Source organism: Pristis pectinata, chromosome 12 (assembly GCF_009764475.1).
Source record: "Pristis pectinata isolate sPriPec2 chromosome 12, sPriPec2.1.pri, whole genome shotgun sequence".
In the NCBI taxonomy this organism is placed as follows: Eukaryota; Metazoa; Chordata; class Chondrichthyes; order Rhinopristiformes; family Pristidae; genus Pristis; species Pristis pectinata.
In genome coordinates this window covers 50,208,066-50,232,695 of record NC_067416.1, presented here as the reverse complement: position 1 = coordinate 50,232,695, position 24,630 = coordinate 50,208,066, and the positions used below count along the sequence as shown (strand labels likewise).

General features: G+C 48.2%; 1 protein-coding gene and 1 pseudogene across 1 annotated transcript; one reads left to right on the top strand and one right to left on the bottom strand.

Annotated features, from left to right (window-relative positions):
- LOC127576398 (zinc finger protein 729-like) overlaps window positions 1-24,630 on the top strand; it is a 135,718-nt pseudogene that overhangs the window by 10,561 nt on the left and 100,527 nt on the right.
- LOC127576579 (zinc finger protein 239-like) lies at window positions 16,158-17,715 on the bottom strand. The gene is made up of 2 exons (XM_052027136.1): window positions 17,577-17,715; window positions 16,158-17,295 (listed from the first exon to the last, which is right to left on the bottom strand). The coding sequence occupies exon 2, from the start codon at window positions 17,291-17,293 to the stop codon at window positions 16,358-16,360; it is 936 nt and encodes a 311-aa protein (XP_051883096.1). The 5' UTR covers window positions 17,294-17,295; window positions 17,577-17,715; the 3' UTR covers window positions 16,158-16,357.

Here is a 24,630-nt window from a genome sequence, read left to right as displayed (position 1 = left end):
GTCTCATTGGTGATGGTGATGATCAAAGTGGTAAGATCTTTCTCAAAAATCTCTGTTGGTTTTCCTCAATCATGGGCACAACCCTCCCCGCCATCGAGGACATCTTCAGGAGGCGGTGCCTCAAGAAGGCAGCATCCATCACTAAGGACCCTCACCACCTGGGACATGCTGCCTTCCCGTTACTACCATCGGGGAGGAGGTACAGGAACCTGAAGACCCACACTCAGCGTTTCAGGAACAGCTTCTTCCCCTCCGCCATCAGATTTCTGAACGGTCCATGAACTCTGCCTCGTTATTCCTCTTTTGCACTATTTATTTATGTTTGTAACTTATAGTAATTTTTAATGTACTTATGTCTTGCACTGAACTGCTGCCGCAAAACAACAAATTTCACTACATATGTCAATGATAACAAACCTGATTCTGATTATAAAGTGTCTTAATATTTCCCCCTTCAGATGTTTTACCAAACAGACTTTCTCGAACTAACAGGGAGAGCTGGATGATAAGAATTAATCTGCTCGGCTGCCAAGCTCCAACTTGCTTAAGGTCCTAACTTGGAGTCTATTATCATCTGAGCTTCAATATGTTAACGCAGCCCCAGAAAAATTGAGACACTGCTTTCTCAAAGACCTTCGACTGGTGCGTAACGAGTGCGGTCCGGTGTCCATGGCGGTCATGAATACCCAGAAACCCCGCGGCATGGAATATGGCTTACCATTGTTGGGATAGCCAGGAGCGGCCACCTGAGCATGGGCCGAATGGGCGAGCGACGCAATCGCTTCCCGAAGGTTGGCAGCAGGTAGGAGCCGAGAGCCTGGAAGCGGGTTTAGGCAACGTCGGGGCCGTCCCAAGTCTGGGGAACAACCCTGGTTGGGAGAGGGAATCGGTGCCAGGTCCGGCCACGCTGGTTGTATGCCACCGTCCCCTCTCCCCAGCCGAGGATCCTCCTGCCAGCCCGCACCCGGGTGACCGTGACGGGCAGAGCGGTTTCTGATGCGCTGAGGAGTGTGGGTAGGAAGACCGCCATTGCTGCTTGCAGTGGGACCAATGACGGTCTTCCTCCCCACACTCCTCTAAAAGGTAAACAAGGAGGGGAAAATTTGAGGATGAGACCAAGCTGCAAGGAAAGGAAAAAACCAGAAAGTATGAATTTCTATGGGTATTTTAAGGAAAAGAGTTATTAACAAAATGAGTATCTGTCCTAACGAAAGTGAATCTGGGGAATTAATAGAGGAAAATAAGATGGCAGATGAGTTGAACAAACACTCATCTCCACTATGTAATAACTCAGAAGCAGCCAGAAGCTGGGAATTGGATGGGAGAGACGAACTCTGGAAAATTACGGGCCCTGACAGACTTCATCCCAAGGTCCGAAAAGATACGGCAAGTGGGTTAGTTGATCCGTTGGTTTCAATTTTCCAAATTCCCATGGATTCGTGGAAGGTTGGAAAATAGCAAATGTAACTCCTTTATTCTAGTCATCAGTGAGTCAAAATGCAGGAAGCTACAGACCAGTTAAATTAATATCTTTGGGAAAATATTACATTTTTTAAAGATGGTGTAGTGGGCACAGAAAGATTAAAAGTAATCAGGTGAAGTTGATGTGCTTATTTGAAAGGGAAGACATGTTTGACTAATTTTTTGGAGTTCTTTGAAGAAGAAAATTGTATTGTGGATGAAGGAGCACTAGCAGAAGGACTAAGATTTCCAGGTGACATTTGATAAGTGTGAAGTGGTTCATTTTGGTAGGTCAAATATGTTGGCGGAATATAGTCTTGTCCTACCATTAAGGCAGTGTGGAGGATCTTGGGGTCCGAGTCCATAGGACGCTCAAAGCGGCTGCGCAGGTTGACTCTCTGGTTAAGAAGGCATATAGTGTATTGTCCTTCAATCGGGGAATTGAATTTAGGAGCCGGGAGGTATTGTTGCAGCTATATAGGTCCCCGGTCAAGACCCCACTTGGAGTACTGTGCTCAGTTCTGGTCGCCTCACTACAGGAAAGATGTGGAAGCCATAGAGAGGGTGCAGAGGAGATTTACAAGGATGCTGCCTGGGATGCAGAGCATGCCTTATGAAAGCAGGTTGAGGGAACTCGGCCTTTTCTCCTTGGAGAGATGGAAGATGAGGGGGGACCTGATAGAGGTGTATAAGATGATGAGAGGTATTGATCGGGTAGATAGTCAGAGGCTTTTCCCCAGGGCTGAATTGGTGGCCACAAGAGGACATAGGTTTAAGGTGCTGGGGAGTAGATATGGAGGAGGTGTCAGGGGTAAGTTTTTTACTCGGAGAGTGGTGAGTGCGTGGAATGGGCTGCCGGCAACGGTGGTGGAGGCGGATACGATAGCGTCTTTCAAGAGATTGTTAGGTATTTGGAGCTGAGTAAAATAGAGGGCTATGGGTAAGCATAGTCATTTCTAGGGTAGGGACATGTTCAGCACAGCTTTGTGGGCCGAAGGGCCTGAATTGTGCTGTAATTGTTCTATGTTCTATAAAGTGCCACATCAGAGTTTATTGGAAAACAAAAGCGTGTGGTGTTGGGGATAACAGGTTGGCATGGATAGAAGACTGGCTGGATCATCACAAAGAGTGGGCTTAAATGGGTCTTTCTCTGGTTGTCAAGATGTAATGAGTTCTGTGCCATAGCGACTGGTGTTGTGGCCTCAATTTTTTTTTCAAATTTATATAAATGACTTGAAGGAAGTCACCAAAAGTCTGGTTGCTAGCCTTAATTGTGACACAAAGATAAATAGGAAAGTAAATTGTGAAGAGATAAGCCACTAAAAAGGGATATGGATGGGCTAAGTGAATGGACATAGAGCTTTCAATTGGAGTACAATGTGGGAAAGTGTGAAATAATGCTCTTCTGTTTAAAAAAAATACATAAAGCGTATTATCTAAACAGTGGGAGATTGCAGAGTTCTGAGATGCAGAGAGATCTGGGTATCCTAATGCATAATTCATAAAAGATTAGTATGCAGGTAGAGCAAGTAATTAGTAAAGCTATAGGATTGTTATTGTTTATTGCCAGGGAAATTGAATCCCAAGGTAGTGAGGTTATTCTTCAGTTATATAGGGCATTGATGAGACCACATCTGGAGTACTGAGCCCATACTTATTTAAGGGATGAAGGTTATGATTTGGACACAGTTTAAGAAAGGTATCAGAATCAGGTTTATTATCACTGACGTGTTTCGTGAGATTTGTTGCTTTGCGGCAGCAGTATAGTGCAAGACATAAAAATTACTATAAGTTACAAAAATAAAAAAAATAGAGAAATAACAAGGTTCATGGACCCTTCAGAAATCTGATGGAGGAGGGGAAGAAGCTGTTCCTGAAACGTTGAATGTGGGTCTTCAGGTTCCTGTACCTCCTCCCTGATGGTAGTAATGAGAAGAGGGCATGTCCCAGGTGGTGAAGGTCCTTGGTGATGGATGCTGCCTTCTTGAGGCACCGCCTCTTGAAGGCGTCCTCGATGATGGGGAGGGTTGTGCCCGTGATGGAGCTGGCTGAGTCTACAACCCTCTGCAGCCTCTCTCAATTCTACACATTGGAGCCTCCACACCAGGCGGTGATACAACCAGTCAGAATGCTCTCCACCGTACATCTGTCGAAATTTGCAAGAGTCTTTAATGACCTATCAAATCTCCTCAAACCCCTAATGAAGTTTAAATGACCAATAACCTCAAGTGGCAGGTTGTCTTGTGAGGAAAGGTTGGATTAATTAAGTTTCCATCCACTGGCATTTAAAAGAGTAAGAGCCAACTCAAGTGAACCACTCAGGGTTTTGAAAAGTGGATATGGAGAGCATGCTTCTTCCTCTGGGGAAAATCCAGATCTAGTGGTAGCGTTGGTAAGGCTGGTATGAGACAAAACATTTCTCAGAGGGCTATGAGTCTTTGGAAGTCTCTCTTCCTCAAAGGGTCTTTGAAGACAGAGGATTGATTCTTGATTAGCTGGGGGTGAAATGAAGCTGGGGATGGAAATGTGTGGTTGAGGTTGCAATCAGATCAGCCATTATCTTACTCAATGGTGGAGCAGGCTTCAGTAACCCAGTCCTGCTCCTAATTTGTATGTAATATCCTGATAGTAGGCAGTCAGACACAAAACATTCCAGCAGAGAACATGCACTGCCTGAGACCCACAGTCCATCCTGGTGAAGCAAGGGAGGATCACCCCCAAGGTATCAGGAACAGGGCAATGCAGTCTGTGCAAGGCCTGCGTTGGGCATGCTCAGGTCTGGCTCCCACGGCTGTTCTTGTCTTTATATAGATGGGGTGCTTTCTACAGCTCAGGGATTTATGGGTAATCCTATCTGCCATGGAAGCTGCTCTGAAGGTGGCATTTAAAAAGCCCCTCTCCCAGCCTCAGAGCATCCTGAAAGTGTTGTCAGTGTAACATCTGGCACGCAACAGCCAACATGCACACAATAAACTGCCATAATGGTATTTCCTTTGGTGATGTTGATTGAGGGGTAAATACTGACTGCTTATCTGATGCTTATGTGCCTGTGATGCTGCTGCAAGGAAGTTTTACATTGCACCTGTGCAGGTGACTGTAAACTCGACTTTGACCAAGACATGAGGATAACTCCCCAGCAGCTCTTCAACATAATGCAAGCATCTTTTGTGTTCACGTGAGAAAGCAGATGGGGACTGGGTTTAAAGCTTTTTCTGTCAGTGCAGGTCACTTGGTACAGCACTGGAGTTTCAGGCTCGAGCTCTGAGCTCAAGTCCCCAGACTTGGACTTAAGGCCACAACCTGCTGACTCAGAGGTTAAGAGTGCTGCCAACTGATTCATTGCTGAGACTGAAATTTTCTGTCCTGAATTTCTATTCTGTACTTGATGGTTATTTTTGAAAACTCCTTTTTACAGGGTATTAGAGGGTGAGATTTTCAGATGGGCATCTCAAACCAAACAACAGTAGGATTGCCTCTTCAGCAGCTGAAGGTCACTGGCTTTCAAATATCGAAAGACAAACGTTTAAATATCGAAAGATTTCAAACGTCAATGTGATGGACAAGGCGCTGGCACACACATGCACAACTCGGACAGAGCTTTCTGGAGTGCTGTTGAGGGTGAGGGCCTCAACTGGTTATGAAACCAGAGAGATACTGCACTGTTTACACTGGGAAATACTGAACTATGTGCTTTGTGCATGCATGCATGAGGATTTAATTGGTTCACACTGGGGAGAGGCCGTTCACCTGCTCCGAGTGTGGGAAGGGATTCACTCAGTCTACCCACCTAGCAATACACCAAAGAATCCACACTGGAGAGAAACCGTTCACCTGCTCTGAGTGTGGTAGGCGATTCACTCAGTTATCCTTGTTGTTGAGACACCAATCTTCTCACACCGGGGAGAAGCCATTCACCTGCTCCGTATGTGGGAAAGGATTCACCGTGTCGTCCTCCTTGCTGCCACACCAGCGATTTCACACCGGGGAGAGGCCATTCACCTGCTCGGAGTGCGGGAAGGGATTCACCCGGTCATCAAACTTGCTGACGCACCAGCGGGTTCACTCTGGGGAGAGGCCGTTCACCTGCTCCACATGTGGGAAAGGACTTGGTAATTCTTCTCATTTGCTGAGGCACCAGCAAATTCACACCGGAGAGAGGCCATTCACCTGCTCCGAGTGCGGGAAGGGATTCGCTGTTTCTTCCTACCTGCTCAAACACCAGCGAGTTCACACTGGAGTGAGACCGTTCACCTGCTCCACATGCGGGAAGCGATTTACTGAGTTGTTCCAGCTACAGAGACATCAGCAGTTCCTCACTGAAGAGAAAGCTTAACTGTGCGTGTGTGTGTGTGCGTGTGTGTATTATTTAAACGTCACAGCTGCTGAGAAACTTGTGTGTATTGTATTCTGCAGTTACTACTGCATGCAACTGAACGATTATTCAAAGGGGCTCTTGGGGGCAAGTTTTTCACACGGAGGGCGGTGGGTGTATGGAACAAGCTGCCAGAGGAGGTAGTAGAGGCGGGTACAATTAGAACATTTGATAGACATTTGGACAGGTGCATGGATAGGAAATGTTTAGGAGGATTTGGGCCAAATGGGGATTCCTGTTTGGCAATGAAAATGGGGCATCTTGGTTGGCAATGAAAAACAGCATGATGCTGGAGGAACTCAGCAGGCCAGGCAGCATCCGTGGAGAAAAGCAGGCGGTCAACGTTTCGGGTCAGGACCCTTCAGGAAACGTTTAAGTATCAATGTGATGGACAAGGCACTGGCACACACATGCACAACTCGGAGAGGGATTTCCGGAGCGTTGTCTAGTGTGAGGGCCTCAACCGGTTATGGGACCAGAGAGATATTGCACTGTTTACACTGGGAAATACTGAACTATGTGCTTTGTGCATGTGTGAGGATTTAATTGATTGGCCAATGTGAAGAAGTGGGCAAGTATTTTAAAGATAAAACCACCTACCAATGCAAGTTGTTGATGGTAGAAAAAGAAATCCATCCCAACTAGAAACTAAGTGTGAACAACCTTCACCCACTGTGTGACTGGGAAGGAGTTCACTGATTTGCCCTCCTGTTCAAACACTCTTGCCTCCACAGCAATGAACCCACTTTGGTGTATTGACTGCAGGAAACACTTCAAGAGACCCAGTAATCTGACAACACACCAGCAGGTTCACACCGGGGGATGGCCATTCACCTGGGTCCTAACCCAAAACGTTGACTGCCTGCTTTTCTCCACGGATGCTGCCTGGCCTGCTGAGTTCCTCCAGTATCGTCGTGTTTCTCATCCAGATTCCAGCATCTGCCGTCCTTTGTTTCTCTTGTATCTTGGTTGGCAATGATGAATTGGGCAGAAGGGCCTTTGTCCATGCTGTATGTCTCTGTGAATCTATTATTGTTGTTAGGTGTTTCTTTGTCAGTTATTTGGCAGGATGTTGGGTTGGTAATTACTCAGGAAATCCCTTTCTCCCTTTTCTAGCAGCGGTGCTGATAAACAGGCTTCCAGAATCTCCAATTTGCCATCTTGCTTCCCTTAACTGCCTGAACCTGATGCCTTTTGCTCTGTAAGGCAGGTGAAAATATTTGATGTTTCCTTTCTGTTTTGTTGTATTTACTCTGACTGAGTCGATCTGTCCCCAGTCTGGGTGTTTGATGAGCAGAGTGGAGAGAGAGAGTGAGGCTGGGTCATAATGTCACTGCCCCAACACTAGCCTGAAATCTTACACAGTCTGCAACACTGACGGAGCCCAGACTGGTGCAGAACCAGCTCTGGAGATCTACAGCCACCGGTTCTCGTTTTGTGTTCCCCTGCTGAAAGACTCTGTGTGCATTCGATATTACACCACGGAACTTTCTAGTTCGGATCCCTTCGTTTCTTTTATTTCAGCTTTTCTTCAAAGTCTAGGATTGTCCTTCACAGGTCAGCCACCTTCTGACGCTGCCGTTCCACGTCCGATACAAAAGACTGACAGCGGGAGATGGTCACACTTGGCCGCAGCCACCTTGCCCACAAGGACAGCTCTGCTGGCGCTGAGCGAGTGCGAAGTTCAGCGAGGCTCCAGCCCTGAGGAATCGAGTCCACGTTTGGTCTGAGCTTCCTGTTTGTAAATGCGTTCACAAAAGTCATCACCGTGTACGGGATAGAAACCCAGAGCAGGTCGCATTGGATGTGGCATTCTTAAACTATCTCACCCATTGATCTTTCTTACTTACTGCCTGCATTACAAATTCATTCCACGTTATATTTTCTGTAATCCCTCCTGGGTTGCAGAACGGGAAGCTTTCCCCAGTTATTTTACTCCCAGACCTGCCCTCCCCTTCCCCCTTTCCCCTCCTCCTCCCCCACTCCGCCCCTCCCCCTCCTCTCCCCCTTCCCCTCTCTCCCTCCTCCCCTTCCCCTCCTCCCCCCTCTCCCCGTCCCTCTTCCCCTCCCCCCTCCCCCCTCCCCCCTTCCCCCCCCCCCTTCCTCCTTGTAGGTGATTGGCTGAACCGGGGAGGGAGTTGGTGAGAACGCGGGAGAATTAAAACAAAAACGAGGATGAATCTCGGATTAGTGCAGCTGGGTGTTGGATGGTCGAAGCGGAGTCGGTGTGTCCGGGCCGTATCCCTCCAATGACGTTACAACAACAACTTGCACTCGGTATCGTTGTAACGAGTCGCTGGACGGGGTATTACAGCAACAACTCGCGATGACCGTCACCTCACTACAACCGCAGTAACCAGTGCTTGGTATTACAACAACAACTTGAATTGAACGAGCGTCCCGTCAAGCAGCGTTGAAAGGGGCGTTACATCAATAACTCAGACTGCAGGGGTATTATAGCCTGATTTACATCGGTAAATTGTTCTGGTAGCAAGTGGCAGCAACGTCTGCTGTTCGTAGGAAATTACAACAGAACTCACGTTACATCAACAACTTGTACTTCCCGGTATTTCATTAACAACGCACGCTGACAGGGCATCACGACACCGTTGGCAGCAGGGGAGCTCTACGACAGAGGCACAAGAGATTCTGCAGACACACACGAAGTGCTGGAGGAACTCAGCAGGTCAGGCAGCGTCCATGAAGGGAAATAAACATTCGACGTTTCGGACCGAGACCCTTCATCAGGACTGGAAAGGAAGAGGGCGGAAGCCGGAATAAGAAGTGGGGGGAGGGGGGGGGGTAGCACACTCAGGCAGGGGAGAGGTGGGTTCAGGTGAGAGGGGGGAAGGTAGGTGGGTGGGGGAGGGGGAGAAGATGTAATAAACTGAGAGGTGAGAGGTAGAACAGGCCAAGGGATGAAGAGGGAGGAGGGGGCAGTGGACCATGGGATAAGGGATGGGGGAGGGGAGGGGAGGAGATGGGCAGGTCATCAAGGCGGGGGAAGGGAGCCACAGGAGGAAGGGAAGACAGAGGAGTGGGCGGGGGGGGGGGTAGTGAGAGAAAGGGAGGGGTTACCAGAAGTTAGAGATATTGATGTTGAAGCCATCAGGTTGGAGACTCCCAAGGCGGGATATGAGGTGTTCCTCCAACCTGCATCTTTTTTGTGTCTCCAGATTCTGCAGACGCTGGAATCTGGAGCAACACGCACAAAGTGCTGGAGGAACTCAGCAGGTCAGGCAGCATCTATTGGAGGGAAACAAACAGTGGACGTTTCGGATCGGGACCGGAGAGGGAGTGGGCAGGAGGAGAGTTGTGTTGGTGGGGCAATTAGACCAACAACCAGCACGAAGAAGGAAACGTAGCAAGGTGCATTGGTGGCATGTTATGATCACACGAACCCACGTTCACGGGGCGTTAGAAGAACGGGCCGAGAAGGTTCAGCTGGGAGATCGTGCGCATTCTCGCAGGGAGATGACACACGTTGGATAGAGCTGTTGCTTTGTTGCAGTGGATTGTGGGAGATCCAGCCGCCATTGGTCCTCAGATCCTCATGTCAGCTCCACCTTCAACGAGGTTAAGGCTGATCTTTGACCTCAGTCCCATTTTCATGCACTAACTTCATGTACTCAACGCCTGAGCCTCTGCAGCTGATTGAGACTATGGGCCCAGTCTGGTTAATTTCTCCTCAGAGTACAAGTCCCTCCCTGCCCCGTCAGAGGATAAATCTGGTGAATATTCTTTGCACTGCTATATAATTGCAGTAAGATGTCTTTACTCTTGTACTCAAAAGCTCCATCAATTAAGACCAATATACAGTTTGCTGACTGTACGTTCATGTTAGCTTTCGGTGACTTGTGTCCAGTGACACACAGACCCCTCTGTACACTGACACTTCAGTCTCTCACCAGGACTTGTTTTATAGACACTACAAATATAACAAGAACCTTTTTCTTGATATTAGTGGAAATAAATTGATGTAGGTTAGCTCTTCCCCAAAACTAATGGATTAAATTGTGTACATTGGGATTGGAGGATCTTTGCAGGGATGATATCTGTCTACGAGGCAGGGTGATGAGTGACCCTGGCCTGGCTCCATCTGGGACTCAGGGGCAAGGAATGTTCATTGTTATTCCAATAAACATTTATAGATTTTTAAACATGCTTAAACACGGTAGTGCACGGTAGTGTAGAGGTTAGCGTAATGCTATTACAGCGCCAGCGACCGGGGTTCAACTCCGGCCGCTGTCTGTAAGAAGTTTGTACGTTCTCCCCGTGTGTCTGCGTGGGTTTCCTCCGGGTGCCCCGGTTTCCTCCCCCATTCCAAAGACGTACGGGTTGGGAAGTTGTGGGCATGCTATGTTGGCGCCGGAAGTGTGGCGACACTTGCGGGCTGCCCCCCAGAACACTCTACGCAAAGATGCATTTCACTGCGTGATTCGATGTACATGTGACTAATAAAGATATCTGATCTAATCTTATCTCAGGATTTCGCCTTCTTGTTAATGCCGCACCAACCAGCTGCAGCAGATTTACTTGATTTTATTATTGATGCTTTCTCATGTTTCATGTTTCTCATATTTCCTTACGATGTATAAGGAGGCCATTCATCCCTTTGAGTCCATTGCTGGCTCCTAGAGTAATCCCATCCATCCGATTCCCCAACATTTCCCTGTAACCTGATATAGAACATAGAACAATTACAGCACAATTCAAAGCTGTGCCGAACATGTCCCTACCCTAGAAATTACTAGGCTTACCCATAGCCCTCTATTTTACTCAGCTCCATATACCGATCTAACAGTCTCTTGAAAGACCCTATCGTATCCGCCTCCACCACCATGTCCGGCAGCCCATTCCACGCACACAAAGAGTGATAGAAGCAGCACAGAAACAAACCTCTCGGTCCACTGAGTCCACAGTGATCTTCAACCACCATTCACATTAACCCTTCATTCATCCTTTTTGTTATTTTCCCCACATTCCCATCAACCCCCCTCAGGTTCTGCCACTCATCGAGGCGCAACAGGCAACTAACTGACAGTGGCCAAGTAACCGACCGTCTGTAACGAAAATATTTCAGAATTCTTTCTTTGTTCTTTCCTGATTCAGCAGCAAGAGGTGTTTCGCAAACCAAGGGAGGTGCTGTACACGTGTTAAAGGTGAGAGAAACTACTTTATTAGAGTTACATGAAATACAGAAAGGAGGAAGAATACTTAAAATACAAAAGGAAGCAAAACAATACTTCTCAACCAATCAATGAACCGATCTATACAATGCCGGAGGGAACCTCAGGTCTCTGACAGCCTTCTGTCTGTGTCTCACCACCGGTCGTGACCCAGCCTCAGGGAAGGTGCCCATTTACACAAAGAAGGTGCCTCCTTTTTATACCCCTCAAAAACCTGACATAACTTCTACCCCAGTACCTTTCCATCCCTGAGTGGTACCAGCCTGCACCTTCTAATCTCTTGCGATCTTCGGCCTTGGGCACATAACGTAGAAACAGAGACAGCGGGTCTGCAAGGAAGAAAATATCCTTCACCCGTATCTAATCTCAAGGATGTGCATCCATGTACCTCTTCGAGGTATTCCCACATTCCGAGCTGACACCGTTTTGTCTAACAACCACCACTTTAAGATAAGATCAGATCTCTTTATTAGTCACATGTACATCGAAACACACAGTGAAATGCATCTTTTGCGTAGAGTGTTCTTGGAGCAGGCCGCAAGTGTCGCCACGCTTCCGGCGCCAACATAGCACGCCCACAACTTCCTAACCCGTACGTCTTTGGGATGTGGGAGGAAACCGGAACACCCGGAGGAAACCCACGCAGACACACGGGGAGAACGTACAAACTCCTCACAGACAGCAGCCAGGATTGAACCCAGGTCGCTGGCGCTGTAATAGCATTACGCTAACCACTACACTACCGTGCCTGCCCAAAAACATACCATATGGTGGTACAGTAAACAATTAGGAGGACAAGTTCGCTTTCTGTGACTTATATTCACCAAGCTCCACCATATATCAACATCTCCCATTCTGCTCCCATATAAAAATAATCAGTGTTTCTGTTTTGTGTACCAAAGTGAATAAACTTCACAGAGAAACAAAGGACTGAAGATGCTGGAATCTGGATGAAAAACACGATGATACTGGAGGGACTCAGCAGGCCAGGCAGCATCCGTGGAGAAAAGCAGGAGGTCAACGGTTCGGATCAGGAATCCTTCTTCAGGACTGAAGATAGGAGAAAGGGAAGCCCGATATATAGGAGGGAAAATGAGGTGCTGCTCCTCCAGTTTGCGCTTGGAATTCTCCCGGCAGTGGAGGAAGCCGAGGACTGACATGTCAGTGATAGTGTGGGAGGGGGAGTTGAAGTGACCAGCAACGGGGAGATGCAGATCGTGGTTACGGACGGAGAGCAGGTGTTCTGCGAAACGGTCACCTAGTCTGCGTTTGGTCTGCGTTGCGTCTCTTGCAAGGACGCAGTCCCTTTCTCTCGATTTCTCCACCTCCAACTGTCCCGGCAGACCTATCGTCTCCGCATGCTCTCGCCCCATGGAGCTCGTATCCTCGTACCCGAACACTATCCTGTCCCCCCGGTCCAATCCCTTCCCACCTACGTCCATGACACATCACACGCTCTCCAACTCTTCCGTAGCTTTAAGTTCTCTGGCACGCACAACCTCATCTTCGCCATGGACGTCCAGTCCCAATATACCTCCATTCCCCGTCATGACGGCTTCACCGCCCTCCGCTTCTTTCTTGGCCAGAGACAGAACCAGTCCCCTTCCACTAACACTCTCCTCCGCCTGGCTGAACTTGTCCACACCCTAAACAACTTCACTTTCGATTCCTCTCACTTTCTACAGACCAAGGGCATAGCTATGGGCACTCGCATGGGCTCCAGCTATGCCTGCCTCTTCGTTGGCTACGTTGAACAGTCTCTGTTCCAAGCCTACTCCGGCCCCATTCCTCAACTCATTCTCCGCTATATCAATAACCACATTGGTGACACCTCTTGCACCCCTGTGGAACTCGACAGTTTCATAAATTTTGCCTTCTTGTCTTTACCTCTCGCTGCCTTGGTGAAGCAGCCAGCATAATCAAAGACCAGACCCACCCGGGTCATTCTCTCTTCTCCCCGCTCCCATCAGGCAGAAGATACAGGAGCCTGAGGGCACATACCACCAGACTCAAGGACAGCTTCTACCCCACTGTGATAAGACTATTGAACGGTTCCCTTATACAATGAGATGGACTCTGACCTCACGATCTACCTTGTTGTGACCTTGCACCTTATTGCACTGCACTTTCTCTGTAGCTGTGACACTTTACTCTGTACTGTTACTGTTTTTACCTGTACTACATCAATGCACTCTGTACTAACTCAGTGTAACTGCACTGTGTAATGAATTGACCTGTACGATCGGTATGCAAGACAAGTTTTTCACTGTACCTCCGTACAAGTGACAATAATAAACCAATGCCAATACCAATACCAAATATATCCACAGCCCCGTATCCTGAGACCATGACCCCTGGTTTTAGACACCACAGCCAAGGGAAACATCCTCCTTCCAGCCTGTTGAATTCTTGTCAGAATTATGTACATTGCAATGAGATATCCTCTCATTTTTCCAATCTCTTGGGAAAATAGGCCTCGTCAATGCAATCTCTTCTCACGCAACGCTCTCCCTAAAGTCAGAGTTGAGTTTATTGTCGTATGCACAGGTGCAATGAAAAACTTACTTGCAGCAGCATCACGGGCACAGAGCATCAGATGAGCAGAATCCACAAGAAAAACATAACTTGAACATAAATTGTGCACTATTTTTACAAGAAGAATTCCATCCCAGAATCATTGTGGCGAATCTTTGCTGCAGTCCCTCTGTGGCAGGTATATCATTTCTTCATAAAGGGAGACAGAAGCTGCACACAATGCTTCAGTTGCTGTCTGCCAAGGACCTGTTTAACTGCAGTAAATCATCCTCGCTGCTGTGCTAGAAACCTCTTGCACTGAAGGCTGAGACACCATTTGCGTTCATTACTGCTTGCTGCACCTAAATACTTGCTTTCGGTGACTGCTGTACAAGGACATCTGGATCCTCTTGTACCATCAACATTTCCTAATCTATCACTTTTTAAGCAGTGAGCTGCCTTTCTGTATTTCCTACTAAAGTGCGCAACTGTGTGTATTGTATTGCATCTGCATTGTACTTGCTCACCTGCTCGTCTTGTCCAAATCGCCTTGAAACCTCTATGCATCCTCAACTCCGGCTCAGCATGGCACCTACTTCTGGTGTTATCAGCAGAAACAGTCCTCTCCTTCAAACAATTGATACACATTGTACACATTGCTGGGGCCTGCAGTGACTCCTGGAGGTGCCATTGGTCTTGTACTGTTCAGGCTTCCCATATTGAAAAGGAAAATTGCCTGGCCCATGTGATATTCCCCTTAAGTCGACAGAGGCTGTGGAGGCGGGGCCAGCAACCCTTGAAATAAGAGGGGCCAATTACCCAGAAGATCTGCACCATTGGGTGACTGGTTGGGGCGGTGTGCAGGCTGGGGTGAAGATGAGGGAAGAAATCAGCTCCATTCACGGTCTGCCTGGGTTCCAGCGGTCCATGCAATGCTGAGCTTGTTGACAAGGTTCCAGAGACCAGGGAGCAACCTGGGTTTGAACAATTCTCTCCAGGGAACCAGCTACCATATCAAAGTGCCACCTCCAGCACAACTGGGCGCAAGGAGCTAAACTCCAGGGGTTCCCAAACTGTGAGCAACACTGGGTTTTGAGGTAGACAGTGTGGAAATGCACCCAACTTTCTGACTGAGGGAAATAGGCAAGGCTTGACCCGAAATGTTGACTGTCTCTCTCTGCACAGATGCTGCCCAATTTGCTGAGTTTTTCTGGCACATTCTGTTTTTTGCTTCAGATTCCAGCATCTGAAGTTCTTTTTTATTTCCAGGAAGTGTTTCTTCCCTAGGCTAAACCTGGCTTTTTTTTTTGGAGGAAAAAAAAATCTTTATTTTTAAGAGTCTCTTTTTTTTCCCCCTTGTAGCCTAAAGTGTTACCTTCAGGAAGAGTGTGAATTGGAACTTCGGGAACTACAGAAACCAAACACAGATTGTGTGATTGTTTTGCAGAGCTCTTTATCTCAGTCTGAAGAGGCAAGATAAGATATCTTTATTAGTCACATGTACATTGAAACACACATCTTTTGCGTAGAGTGTTCTGGGGGCAGCCCGCAAGTGTCGCCACGCTTCCGTCGCCAACATAGCACGCCCACAACTTCCTAACCCGTATGTCTTTGGAATGTGGGAGGAAACTGGAGCACCCGGAGGAAACCCACACAGACACACAGGGAGAACGTACAAACTCCTCACAGACAGTGGCCAGAATTGAACCCTGGTTGCTGGCGCTGTAATAGCGTTAAACTAACCGCTACACTTTTCCAGCTTCCAGCTGCTTCAATTCTCCAGCTGACTCCCACAAGTTTTTCACCGTACCTCGGTACAAGTGACAATAATAATAAACCATTACCAATACCCTGGTACACTCGCTGTCCCTAAGTCCTGCTCACAGCCACTGAACCCTGGTGGACACAGCCTGAGCTCTGAGCTGGACTGACTCCCTCCCCCATTTCCTGTCCACAGTCCACACCCCTGATCCTGGGCTGATTCCCTTCCCCCTGCTCCCACTCCTGCCCTGTGCTGATCCCTCCCTGGTTTCCGACCCTGTTGTACTCAGCAGTACAGAGAATGTACGGTCAAAGATAAGCCAATTGAGCCACACTGGGAACCCCCTCAGTGATGGGCCCTCTCCCTGCTCTCAGACGTCACACCAGTCAGGAGGTTTCTCCCTGTTTAATATTCCTGTGTTGCAGCGACCCACCAGAGTGTGTTCCCAGCCTTCCTCCTTTCTTTCAATGTTGTAAAACCAGCAGCTTCTCCTCTGGCGCCGGAGATTTGAGAGAAACATTTGGACAGGGGGCCGATCTGCTCTTGCCCAGTCCTTCAGATTGTGGTAAATCCAGTGGGGAATTCAGGAGAAACTTCTTTCCCCTAGAGAGTGGCCACAATGTGGACCCAAATCCTCAGACAGTGGTTGAGGTGAACAGCACAGATGCCTGAAAGTAGAAGCTCAATGAGCACAGAGGGGAGAAAGAAACAGAAGAATATTCCCGCAGGGTGAGCTGGGAGGGGGCTGGTGTGGGGCAGGAACACCGGCAGGAGGGGAAGTCCCAGGTTGTTCCCGGTGTGGCCCCAGCTGGGCTGAACGGCTGTATTGGGGAGACCTTAAGGGCTCGGGAAACAAGAATGCTGGAAACAGAGCTGTTTTATTTAGTGCAGATCCGGAATATTAAACCTCTGCCCAATTATAAGGGTTCACACCAGCAGCAACAAACACAAACTTGTGCACAGTGAGACGGAGGATAAGTGGCAGTAACACTCACGTAATCCAAAACCTCACTGGTGCCTTGGCAGCTCCGATGTTTAAATATTCCACACCAGGCAGAGTTAAATATTGTCCAAAGTATGAACTTGCTGGTGTCTCAGGAGGCTGGTTGACTGAGTGAATCCCTTCCCACACTCAGTGCAAGTGAAGGGTCTCTCCCCAGTGTGATCACGCTGGTGCGTCAGTAGGTGGGATGGCTGACTGAATCTCTTCCCGCACTCGGAGCAGGTGAACGGTCTCTCCCCGGTGTGAACTCGCTGGTGTGCCACAAGGCTGGAAGACTGAGCAAATCCCTTTCCGCAGTCGGGGCAGGTGAACGGTCTCTCCCCAGTGTGATCACGCTGGTGTGTCAGTAGGTGGGATGACTGAGTGAATCCCTTCCCGCACTCAGGGCAGATGAACGGCCTCTCCCCAGTGTGAACCCGCTGGTGTTTCACCAGGTAGGATGGCTCACTGAATCCTTTCCCACAGTCAGAGCAGGTGAATGGCTTCTCCCCGGTGTGAACTCGCTGGTGTCGCCGCAAGGTGCACGATTCGGTGAATCCCTTCCCGCATTCAAAGCAGGTGAATGGCCTTTCTCCCTTGTGCATTCGCTGGTGACTCACCAGGCTGGATGACCGAGTGAATCCCTTCCCGCACTCAGAACAACTGAACAGCCTTTCACCTGTGTGGACTCGCTGGTGCGTCAGCAGGTTGGAGGACTGAGTGAAGCCCTGCCCGCACTCGGAGCAGGTGAACGGCCTCTCCCCGGTGTGAACTCGCTCATGCGCCACCAGGCTGGACGACCAACTGAACCCCTTCCCGCACTCGGGGCAGGTGAACGGCCTCTCCCCGGTGTGCACCCGCTGGTGTTTCAGTAGGTTGGACGACAGGGTGAACCCCTTCCCGCACTCGGAGCAGGTGTACGGCCTCTCCCCGGTGTGAACTCGCCGGTGCTTTATTAGATCACTGGATCCCTTAAAGTTTTTCCCGCAGTCGGAGCACGGAAACGTGTTCATCGCTGTGGAGACAAAGGACATTTTGAACAGGACGGTAAATCGGTGAACTCCCTCCCAGCCACACAGGCGGTGAAGACCCGCACACTCAACGTTTCAGGAACAGCTTCTTCCCCTCCGCCATCAGATTTCTGAACGGTCCGTGAACCCATGAACACTGCCTCATTGGTCCTTTTTTTTTTGCACTATTTATTTAATTTGTAATTTATAGTAATTCCATGTCTTTGCACTGCACTGCTGCTGTAAAACGACAAATTTCACGTCATGTAAGTCGGTGATAATAAACCTGATGCTGATGTCCCTCCGCAGTCTGAGGGAGGTCCCGGGACTTGCAGCAAGGGGCAGAGAGCCAGACCTGTACCGTTGTGTTGAACACCAGGCCGGGCCGAGGTTTAGTCAACACCGAAGCCTGATCCGAGGAGCAGACACCCACCCCCCCACCCCTCCCGGTTGAGGATGAATCGGTGCGAGCTCCGGGAACAGCGGGGGCCGCCAGGCTGGGACGGTCTCGGTCCTGTCCCCGCCCGCCCTCCCTCCGGACCAAGTGCCCAGGATTGCCCGGCTTTGTCTCGTACAGGCCGCCCCAGCGGCGCATGCGTATCGCTCGGACTGTGACCAGTAGAGCAGTTGCTGGGGCGCGGAGGATTGTGGTTACGGAGGCGGCCATTGATCCTGCTGGAACCCGGTAAACCCTCCCCTTCCTTCCCCCCCTTCCCGTCGCCTCCTCTTTCCCCTCCCCCGCCCTCATGACCTGCCCATCTATTCCATGGTCTACAGCCCTCTCCTACCGGATTCCTTCTTCTTCAGCCCTTTGCCTCTTCCACGTATCACCTCTCAGCTTCTTAAATCGCTCCCTTTCATTCACCACCCCCCCCCCCCCTTACCCACCTACCTTCCCCCTCTCACCTGGACTTACCTCTCCCCTGCCTGCGTGTGCTCCTCCCCCTCCCCCGACCTCCTTATTCTGGCTTCTGCCCTCTTCTTTTCCAGTCCTGATGGAGGGACTCAACCCGAAATGTCGACTGATTATTTCCCTCCATAGATGCTGCCTGACCTGCTGAGTTCCTCCAGCACTTTGTGTATTGAAACCAATGCTTTGCCGCCAGCCCACAGACTGACCTTGGGAAAACAAGCTCCAATATCTCAGTGCCGGCTGGCAACGGCAGGAGTTGAGTCCAAAACTGGAATAAGGGAGCAGAGTTGAACTTCCACTAAAATTAAAACTCCTGATTCTGCTAAATATTTTAGGTTATTCAGATATCAGGTCAATTGGTACCAACTATTTTCTTCAGTTTGTATCCGAGATAGATAGATTTTCGTTAATCAGCGTTGTTAACGAACGTGAAGGGAAGGTCAGTAATTTGAGTTAGTTCACTTCAATCCTAACGAAATATCTAACCCCCATGCCTGCGTTTTGTTGTGAAGATAAAATGAATCCAGTTCGATTTATTAATCTACACCTGAGCCTAACATGAAAAATGTGGATTATTCGGGGTATCCTTGATGACTGATTACCTCTTCGTGCCATATTTTGATCATCCCTCTGTATATCAGCAGAATCTCCTGCAGTTCTCTTACTCTCGTCAAGCCCCACATTCCCCTCGCCAGCCCAAGCAGCTAGGACCATCACTCATTTGTTTCCACTCTGAAAGAACAGAACAATACAAGACACTGGAGCAGAAATAAGCTCTCCAACACGCTCTTGGCTTGTGGATTCAGAACATTACCTTCCAAACTAATCATCGTCGTTGTCGTCGTGGCTATCCCTCGAGGTCGAGGATGATGGTCTTCGTTCCGTTGATCTATTTATGGCTCTCAAGTGGTTTATGAGTCCAATCTTGGCTCTGAAAGTTCTTCCACATTCAGGATAGGTAGTTCCAGATGGCAGATCGGGCTCTGGTAGTTGCTGCCTCTCTTTCCATTTTTCTCTCTTTTCCTGTAATTCTGCACATCTGTTGGCTTCGAAGGTTGCTGTTCCTTCTCAGATGATGGTTTGCCAGAATTTTCTGTCCTTGGCATTGGTTTCCCAATTGTTGATGTCAATGCTACATTTCTTCATGTTGGCTTTTAAGATGTCTTTGAATCTCTTCTGTTGTCCGCCTCCTTTACGTTCGCCTACTTTAAGCTGGGAGTAGAAGATTTGTTTTGGCAGACATTCGTCTTTCATCCGAACAACATGACCGCTCCATCTTAGTTGGTTCTTGATAATGTAGGCTTCAATGCTTGTTGTTTTTGCTTCATTTAGCACACTGACGTTGGTTCTTCTATCTTCCCAGCTGATATTTAAGATATTTCGAAGACAGCATTGATGGAACTTTTCAAGTGCCTTTAGATGTCGTCGGTATGTTGTCCAAGTTTCTGATGCATACAGGAGTGTTGGGATCACCACTGCTTTGTACACTAACATTTTAGTGTCTGTTTAGATGTCACAATCATGAAAGACTCTTATTTGGAGACGTCCAAGAGCTGTTCCAGCGCATTTAAGATGATGTGGGATCTCGTCATTAAGGTCGACATTGGAGGAGAGGTGACTTCCAAGATATGGAAAGTGGTCCACGTTTTCCGGGGTTGTTTCGCCAAGTTGGATTGATGGTTCTGTCCAATTTGTCTCAGTTGGTGATGGTTGGTAGCTGATCTGAGTCTTCTTGGCGTTGATGGTAAGTCCAGGTTTCATGTACGCACGGTTGAAGGCAGTCAGAATCTGTTGTAGGTGGTTATCTGAGAGAGCTGCAACACAGTTGTCGTCTGCATATTGGAATTCGATGAGGGAACTCGTGGATGTCTAGTTTTTGGACTTGAGATGGGCAAGATTGAAAAGTCTGCCATCTGTTCTGTAGACAATTTCGATTCCTGGGGGTAGATCATCCTTGATGATACCAATCATACCATGGGCTGGAATCTGTGAACCCCCTGTGAAGCTCAGAGTTGGTGAGTGATCTCTCCCCACCGTGCTGGTGAAGTCACAGGCTGGAGGACCCACTGAATCCCATTCCCACACAGGCACCGCAGGCTCCCTTATTGCAAAATGTATTGAATTGATCTGTACGAACAGTATGCAAGACAAGTTTTTCACTGTACAAGTGACAATAATAAACCAATAGCAAATGAGGAAAGAGATCTGACAAACAGGTGCTTCCCCAATATGGGCATGTATGTACGTACTGATATCTGCCTACAGTGTTTGATGTGTGCCAAAAGTGGCGAAATTGGAATTCAAGTGTCTACTGTTCCCCGGATAAGGTGAAATGATAAATAACTTTCAACTAACAGCAGTGACTGGTAAATTTGTACCACATGCCCTGAACCTGCTTCATGATTATACCATATGGGGCAGGCATGGTAGTGTGGTGGTTAGCGTAACGCTATTGCAGTGGCAGCGACCCAGGTTCAAATCCGGCCGCTGCCTGTAAGGAGTTTGTACATTTTCTCCCCGTGTGTCTGCGTGGGTTTCCTCCAGGTGCCCCGGTTTCCCCTCCCACATCCCAAAGACGGACGGGTTGGGAAGTTGTGGGCACGCTATGCTGGCGCCGGAAGCGTGGCGACACTTGCAGGCTGCCCCCCAGAAAACCCTATGCAAAAGATGCATTTCACTGTGTGTTTCGATGTACATGTGACTAATAAAGAGATCTGATCTTATGAAAAATGGCACAAACAGTCCTTAAAGGTACATTCACTCATAAATATAATACTTAGTTCCTATTTATTCTTATTTTCCGCTCTCCTTTTCTTACTTCATTTATCACCAACCTAATTCTCTAACTCCTCTCACTTTCCCATTTTGATTTTTTTTCCCCTCTCCCTCTGCAAAACAATTTCTCTCTTTATTTCCTTCACTCCCTCCCTGCTCCCCCTCCTCCTTTCCTGTTCAGCGTTTCGACTTTCAGGGTTGTTCCCCCCCCCCCCCAAAGCACAGGTGCCCCACTCCCGATTCCTTCCTGAGGTTCCACTGCGGAAATTGCCCCCTAAAGATCTGTAGCAGACGTAGCCTCTGGCTGGTGGTGAGTCGTCGTTGTTGTACTGCCTTTCAGTGCGAGTTGTTGTTGTAAGGTTCCATCCCTGGCAGCTGTTGTTGCAATGTCCACTGAATTCATGTTGTTGTTATGTCCAGGACATGCATGTTGTAACCGTGATGCCCATTCACTGTCCGCTGTTGTTTAAGCTGGAAGGAGTACAGAGGAGATTTACGGGGATGTTGCCGGGACTTGAGGGACTGAGTTATGGGGAGAGGTTGGGACTTATTTCATCGCAGCGTAGGAGAATGAGGGATGATCTTATAGAGGTGTATAAAATCATGAGGGCCACAGATAGGGTCAAAGCGTGTAGTCTTTTTCCCAGGGTTGGGAATCAAGAACTAGAAGGCGTAGGTTTAAGGTGAGAGGTTTAATAAATTGGTTTATTATTGTCACATGTACTGAGGTACAGCGAAAAACCTTGTTTTGCATGCCATCCATACAGATCATTGCATCACATCAGTACATCGAGGTAATATAGGGGAAGAGCAGTAACAGAATGCAGTATGTAGTGTTACAGTTACAGAGAAAGTGCAGTGTAGGTAGACAATAAGGTGCAAGGTCATGACAAGGTAGATTGAGGTCAAGAGTCTATCTTGTTGTACATTAATAGTCCTGTAGGAACCCGAAGGGCAACTTTTTCACCCATAGGGTGGTCAGTACATGAGATGAGCTGCCAGAGGAAGTGGTTGAGGCAGGTACATTAACAACATTTTAAATATTTAAAAGGTACTCGGACAGGTACTTGAATAGGAAAGGTTTAAATGGATACGGGCAAAACATGGGCAAATGGGACTGGCTTAGTTGGGAATCTTGGTCAGCATGAAACAGATGGGCCGAAGGGCCTGTTTCTGTGCTGTATGACTATGACTCTACTGTCAAGGCTAAAGTTTGTTAAAATCATACTACAAATATGAGTTGTCACGTAGCCCAATCGGTGCCGGCTGCTGTTGTAACTTCACAGCAACGGCTGGACATTGTGGTGCACCACCAGTGCGGAGGGTCTTTCATCAGTGCAGCCACGATCAAATGGCAGAGCAGACTCGATGGACCGAATGGCCCGATTCTGTTCCTGTGTAAAAGCAAATCGTTTTTGTAACGTCAGCCACATGCCAGTTGTTGTTGTCATACCGGCATCATCAGTTGTTGTAGTGTTGTCTATCATACACCAGTTGTTGTTGGTATATCCACCATGTGCCAGTTGTTGTTGTTGTTGCAGTGCCCGATAACTGTCAGCCACGGTAATGATGCACTCTCACTGCAAGTTCCTGCTGTGTGCTGTCAGTCCCAGTTGTTGTTGTAACACTCCAACAGCAGGCGTTGTGGGTATCATTGAAATGCCCTGTCTCTGGGAGTTGTTATAGTGCCGCGTCGCAGCAAGTTGTTGTTGTAACACCCCATCGACTTGGATATTCTGGTCCTGCCCTCCAGGCAAGTTGTTGTTGTCGTGGCCCATCCATGCCAACGTTAGAGTCACAGAGATGTACAGCGTACAGACAGGCCCTTTGGCCCACCCTATCCAATGCTGACCATCAACCATCGACTTACATTCATCCTGCTCTGACCATTCCACATTCCCATCGATTCTACCAGTCACCGACACACGAGTGGTCCGGTTAATCTGTCGGCCTGCACGTCTTTGGGACGTGGGAGGAAACCGGACCAGTTGGGGGGAGGGGGGGGTAAAACCCAGCTGCTCACAGGGAGAATGTGCGACCTCCGACAGAGAGAGCAGCCGAGGTCACTTTTGAACCCGACGGCTGGAGCTGCAGGTCCGCTGCTCCACCGGCGATACAATCCTGGTTACCGTAGTGCCATCACTGTGAACGTCACGCTCGTTGCTTTATAAATACAAGCTGTTCTTCTGATGCCAGGATGATGCAATTATTTTTACAACACCTGCCAGTGCAAGATTTTGTTATAACAACTCAGTCAATGCAAGATGAATTTACAATGCCCTGTCGAAGCTTATTTCTTGTTGCTGTGTGTTATCCGGCTGGGGGCATCGGTAATACCCTGTCAATCAGTTGTTGGAATGCCCTATTAACGCCAGGTGTTGCTTGCATAGAACAGTACAGCACAGAAACAGGCCCCTTGGCCCACAATGTTGTGCTGAATGAGCTAAACTAGTAATTAAATGCCTCACTAAACTAATTCCTTCTGCCTACATGATGTCGCTATCAGACAGACCTATTAATCCAAGTTGTTGCTGGTGCCATAACAATTGGCCAGTGAGTTATTGCTGTAATACCCAGCCAGGGCCCATTTTGCTGCAATGCTCCATCAGTGCTTGTCGTTGAAAGGCCTGTCACCCACCCCCCCGCCCTGTGGTTTCTGACCCTCTTCCGTTGAGCAGATGTCTGACAGGCCCTCACACTGATCTCAGACTTCACACTGATCTCAGCAGGCTTTCCCCCAAGTCTCCTGTGATACTGGCGTGTGCTCCTCCGCCCTTTATGGGTCACTTTGTTCTGTCCTCCAATGCTGAAAAGAGCTGGGAATAAGAAGTAAGAGCAGGAGTCAGGCTATTTCACCCTCTGTGCCAGCTCTGCCATTCCATAACATCTGGGCTAATCTTTTACCTCAGTGCCACATCTCCTGCACTAACCCCACATCCCTATCTATTGATCTCCCATCTTAAATATATTCAAGCAGCCAAGTCTTCAGCCTTCAGTACAGAACTCCAAAGAAAGAAAAAAAATCTCTGGGTGAAGAAATTTCTTCTCTTCTCAGTCCTGAATAGCCGACCCTTTGTCTTGATTCTCTGACCCTTAGATCTAGACAGACCAAGCAGGGGGAGGTAAAAAAATTCTTCTACCCAATCAAGCATGTAAGAACTTTATGTTTCAACGAGGTCACCTCTCAATCTTCCAGATGATAGGCCCGGTCTGCTTAACTTTACCTTTCTGGACAATCCCCTTACCAACAAACAATCCCCTTACCAACAAACAACTCCCTCCACAGACAGCATTATCTTCCTGAAGTAGGGAAGACTTGACCCGTTCATAGTATTCTATATGCAGTTTCACCAAGACTCTGTACAATTTCAGTACATCTTTATTTGTTGTACAGTACTCAAATCTCTTAAAGCCTTCAATTGCTTGCAGTACCTGCAAGCTAACTTTCAAAATCAAAGTCAAGTTTATTGTCATCTGCATATACATGTATTGTGATGATATTGAGTGTACCGTCCGAGAACTCTAAACTTAAGACTTTAAGTTCTATCTGGCATAAGTATCTACAAGTACCCTCACAACTGGAAGATTATACTGTATCAACCTACACTTCAAGTACTAGTTTACTTCACTACTTTAGTCTCTAGGGAAAGGT